Source organism: Vitis riparia, chromosome 14 (genome assembly GCF_004353265.1).
Source record: "Vitis riparia cultivar Riparia Gloire de Montpellier isolate 1030 chromosome 14, EGFV_Vit.rip_1.0, whole genome shotgun sequence".
Taxonomy (NCBI): Eukaryota; Viridiplantae; Streptophyta; class Magnoliopsida; order Vitales; family Vitaceae; genus Vitis; species Vitis riparia.
In genome coordinates, this window is record NC_048444.1 from 672564 (window position 1) to 677795 (window position 5232).

At 36.1% G+C, this 5232-nt stretch overlaps 1 protein-coding gene across 1 annotated transcript; it reads left to right on the top strand.

The window, feature by feature from the left end:
* Positions 1–273: 273 nt before the first annotated feature.
* On the top strand, positions 274–1600 carry LOC117929587 (uncharacterized protein At5g19025). Its single transcript, XM_034849913.1, has one exon. It carries the CDS (start codon positions 634–636, stop codon positions 1327–1329), a length of 696 nt encoding a protein of 231 aa, XP_034705804.1. The 5' UTR covers positions 274–633; the 3' UTR covers positions 1330–1600.
* Positions 1601–5232: the final 3632 nt, after the last annotated feature.

A 5232-nucleotide genomic window follows, 5' to 3' on the forward strand; every position in this document is an offset into this window, starting at 1 on the left:
TTTTGAAAACTCTAATCTATGTTTAATTCACCGTTTGACCTTGAAATAAGCTTAATTTGATGAATTTTAGCCATGTCTAATTTGAAATTTAATATTTTCTTGGATGATAAAAATGAAGAAATTGAGGTGGGCCAGGCCCAAGAAAGTGGCCCACAATGAAAATGCTGTAGTCTATTGTGGCCCAAAACGAAGTGACGAGTCCAACCCAGATAAGGGGGATTTTGCATTTCCGTGTGAGACCCTCTCTATAAACGAAGCAATGAGATGGAATTGGCTTCACACAGAAGATTGTGATAACTCGATGACTCTTCCTTGTCCTCTCTGCTTCTTCCTCTGCCTTGGAACCATTCAAGCCGGCCTAACCCCATAATTCACTTTTTTCTAGATTGTGAAGATCCCCGAGAGCCTATATTTTCTGGGGTTAATTCAGTTTCTAAATCCTATATTCAATTCCGGGATTGATTTGAGTTCTGAAATTGAGGAATTTTGCTGCCACCGACAGGGCTCAAACCCTCCAATTTGCGGTTCTTTGATAGGTGGGTCGATCTGGGTTTAGCACAATTGATCCATTTTGGAGGTTTGATTGGTGGGCTCGCGGCAGAAACTGGTTTTCATTTGTGGGTTTTGTTTGAAATGGTCTATTTCCATAGTTCAATTTCGGTCTGCAACTCCGTTGACCAATCGGGAATCATGGCAAGTTCTTTGAATTCTGGCGAGGCTTGTTCTAAATCGAGGCAGAATAATCATGCATGCAGGAATAGGAAGACGCCCAATTCTCCTAATTCTGCGAAAATTCCGGATTGCAGTCGATCTCGATCGGCTGTGATAGATTTGGTGATGTTGATTGCGGTGGTTGGTGCTTGTGGGTTTTTGTTATTCCCCTATGTGAAGGTTGCAGCTAATGAATTTGTTAAGCTTGTTGGAGCAATCATATATCTGACGAAGGAGGAAGTCTCTCGTGCTCCAATGGTTTATGGGTCCCTTGGAGTTAGCGTTTTGTTTGCAGCGATTGCTGTGTGGGGAATTATGATATGCACTACTAGGAAATGTGGAAAACCCAATTGCAGGGGGCTTAGGAAGGCGGCTGAATTCGATATTCAGTTGGAGACAGAGGAGTGTGTGAAGAATTCAAGTTCTTTGGTGAAAGATGGTCTGAAGAAGGGCTTGTTCGAATTGCCTCGCGATCATCATAGAGAGTTGGAGGCTGAGCTCAAGAAAATGGCACCCCCTAATGGAAGAGCTGTTCTAGTGTTTCGAGCAAGGTGTGGATGTTCAGTTGGCAGAATGGAAGTCCCGGGTCCGAAGAAGCTTCGAAAGTTTAAGAAGTAGGGTTGATATGATTGTTAATTGATAGGAAGGGATATTCACAGGTCTTAATATAATGGGGAGGAGTGCCTTCTATGGCGATCTTCTCAGGAACTATAGTCTTTAAAATAAGCTCATGGCAATAAGATGTAAGGATTATACACCATTGGTTATACAGGGAATATAAGAATCCTTTCTTTCATCAACTTTACTATTTTGTAATAATTTCTTCCTATGAATTATTGCTTAGGTTCTGAAATTTATTCTTATATTCTTGAATATCATTATTCTCGAATATCACTGTTTGCGGTTCTGCAGATGCTAGCGTCTCTATAGATTAACAACTTTGTTGAAGTTAGGAACTACAACCTGGGTTCCAAATTGTTTCTAATTTCATATATTCCATTCTGAAGTATAAAATAGGCAGATTTGGTGAAAAGTGAACCATGGTAATCCTCCATCCAATAGTTTGTTTTGTGCAATTCCCTTTTGGCATGAATTAAAACCATTTTTTATGCTTTCAATCATGAAGCTTTGAACATTCTTTAGATTTGTCATATGAGTATTAAAGCTTGAGTCATCTCAAAAAGCGCCCACTGTGACATTGAGGATCATTCAATCACACTTCTTCTGCTGTGAGGAGAACTTTCTTTGTAGCAATTTAGTCTTGTTGTTTGAGATGTGGTAAGAGTTATATAGTTATGAAGGTAAGGGCATGCCAAGCCATGCCACACTGTTTTTCTTGAATTGCTTCTATGATATGTTGAAACACAGTTGTTTGCAGCTTATGTGCTTGCAGCTCTGTAGCCAATCGATATGTTAGAACATTCTCTATACCTGCACTTCTGCATATGGACTGAACATATGCACTTGCAGCTCTGTAGCCTATTGATATGCTAAGACATTGGTAATTGAAATCTGTAAACTTCATGATATGATTTGCAGGTTGTAGGGGTAGTGAATTCAGCTCATGGTTGAGTTGTTGGTTCTCTGCAGGCATCAAATCAAATTTGTGCTCTTCATGATGGACTACTGTTCTTTTTGTGGAAAATTATCTGTAGTATGTTTTCTTTTAAATCTGTTAGGTGGGAACCATTTCCATTCTTTCTTGTTTGGCTGGAAAATTTTTAATGTGTTCTTGATGCCTGCAAGGAGAAAAAAGGTTCTTAAATTAAGAACAGCGTGCTAAGCCACTTTAAATGAGAATAGCTTTGAAAGTTTGAGAGAATTTTCCTATACTCACCTAAGAAGGCATATTTATTTATTGTCTGAAATTGGAGGGTTCAGTTGATATCTCCTTGACCTCAAGCTGCTACGAGCACGATTATTTTCTTGAGTATTATTTGCACTATGTCATAGTGAACGTGCAATGATTCATTCTCAGGTCCAGAAGAACCTGACATGTTTCTGTAGTCTCCTATGAATACTTCAAGATGAATTCTCTTTCCTTTGATTTAGAATTCCACTTGAAGAATCTTCCTTAAGTATACTCTAAATTGAGAGTGGCTCTAAGCTTGTAACTGAAGCAAATATGAAATTATTTCTTTTTCTAATGGTTTTAGGTTTCCACAGAAGATCTCATTTCAAGAGTGAAAGAAGTTTAGCTGAGCCAGTAAAAGCCTGTCCCTTTGGCTGTCAACCAAATTAATTCATGCATATTTTTGTGATTCTCAATTTCTAGTTTGTATGCATCCCTTTGAGATTGTAGTTCTGGCGATATTTCGTTTCATTTTTCTTGAATTTCTGAAACTATGCCCCATTACACTCATTCTTGCTCTTCTCCTCCCACCCACCCACCAACCATAAACCAAATTAGTGTCTTTATGCTTTTATATTTCTAAGCCTGATACTCTAAAGTCTAAACATTTTAAGGTGAAAATCATTTGGGCAATATATATTATAAATTCATTTATTCATGCTGAGGTCACTTACAGAATTCAACAGGGCCTGCATGTGCCGTGTTCATTCAATCAAGGCATCGCTATGTTCTGAATTTGATTCTTTTCCTCTCATTGACACCAAGTTTGACTTTGATTCTCTTTATTCTGGAGCTCCTAATGAACAGGCTCAATTCTGGAGGGTTTAAATCCCAAAACCACAGTAGTTGGATCATCCCAGGTTGAAGTACTGTGAGAGTCATTTTCTTATCAGTGACCTACATTCACATCATTGCAAAATGAGTGGCTGAATGCCATCCATGAATTGCGGTTATATATTTGAGTTTATTTCCTTTCTGTGTTTTTTGTGGGACACCATATCTGGTCCAGTTACTTTCTTGCTCCTGATTCTTGCATCCTCATCTTTTGCATTTAGTTACATCACAACTTGTGGACCCTTTGGAGATATAATTAATAGATTGCTTTTTCTAAGCTTTCGATTTTCTGGGCCTTCACTTCCCAAACTAAAAGTAGGATGGTCATCCCGCACCATCCCAGAATCCACTGTTCTTGTTTTGAAATATATTAAAGCAGGAAAGGCGCAGAACAGGAAGTTAAAGAGAAAGGTATTTCAGTTACTCTCCTTTTTCCCTCTCTTGGTCCCTCATAATTGTGATCCTGTCAAAATCCAATTGCTTTTCCGCTGAGGAATAATGAAACAGAGGATTATTGGTCATTACCATCCATACTCAATTTCTTATTAGCTATTATATTGTGCTAAGAGATACTGTTAGGAATTTTTGTCATTCTAGCTTGGCATATTTTCTATGTATGTCCAGTGAACTAATATTTATTTGAACATCGATACATGATATGATTTATGACATTAATTTTCTGTTCTGGATGCTCTCTGTTTTATCACCCGGACTTCATAAAATGTCCTTCATCAGATTGTCACTTGAAGCCGATTGGACAGGAATCAGCTGAATACTCTTCAATCCAGTGTGAGTTTTTGATACACTTTTGAATCCTCAAACTTTTCCTCAGTGCAGAAAATCAATGAATTTATGTTGAAATAACCATACTCTTCGCTAAAATCAATTCACAGGACACCATTTTGACATAAAACAGTGCAGGTTTACTAAAAAGCCGGCTATATTGTAATAGAAGCAGAAGCGATGCGGATTATTCAAGACCCAAAGTCGTTTTACCTTATAAAAAGAAGATATTTCAATGAACTTATTTGAAATGATTTCACGGGAATCAACCAATTGTTTTGCTCGTTGAATATCATTGACAAATAGGAATCCATGTTATGAAAGGATTTCATTTTTAAATTCTCATATGACTAATTTCTTAGGTAGATTTGCTTGTAGATCATGGTTTGAATTATAATATTTTAAACTCTTTATTTGAATTGAATTCAACGACTCCTCAGTCCTTTATTTCTATTTCCAATTCTTTAATTTTCAATTTTGAAAAATTTCCTTTCAAGTCCTTTTTCGTAATGGTTTTAGAGAGAGAAAAAGTTGATACATTTAACATCTCTCATCCTTTTGTCATCACAAAAAACCACAAGGGGTCAATATTTTTCCTTTTTTTATACCATTTAAATTTCATTTTTATAAGCAAGTAATAAGTTGATGTCATGCTTAAAAGGACAATAAGGAATAGAGACAAATGTAGCCGAATGAGATGCAGAATATAAAAAATAAATAAAAAGACAAAAGTGAAGAAATAAATGACAAATGTAGTCAGGCTCAAGATTGTCTCTATTCTAATATTAAGGGGAAATCATTCAAAATATTTTAAAATAAAATGTTGAAAAAAATCATCTGATTTTTTTTATAGAGAGAGAGAGATTTAAAACCTTCAAAATAAGACTGTTTCCCAAACTAACAAAGAATAAACTCCCCCAACTAAAGACATATATGTTCTTAAAATATATATATATATATATATATATATATATATATATATATATATATATATATATATATATATTTGCCTTTGTTAATTTATGTGGGAGAATAGGAGCTGGATTTTTCTG

Bases quoted from the DNA above. Each gene is read 5' to 3' on its own strand.
- LOC117929587 (XM_034849913.1), top strand. From the start codon at position 634: ATGGTCTATTTCCATAGTTCAATTTCGGTCTGCAACTCCGTTGACCAA.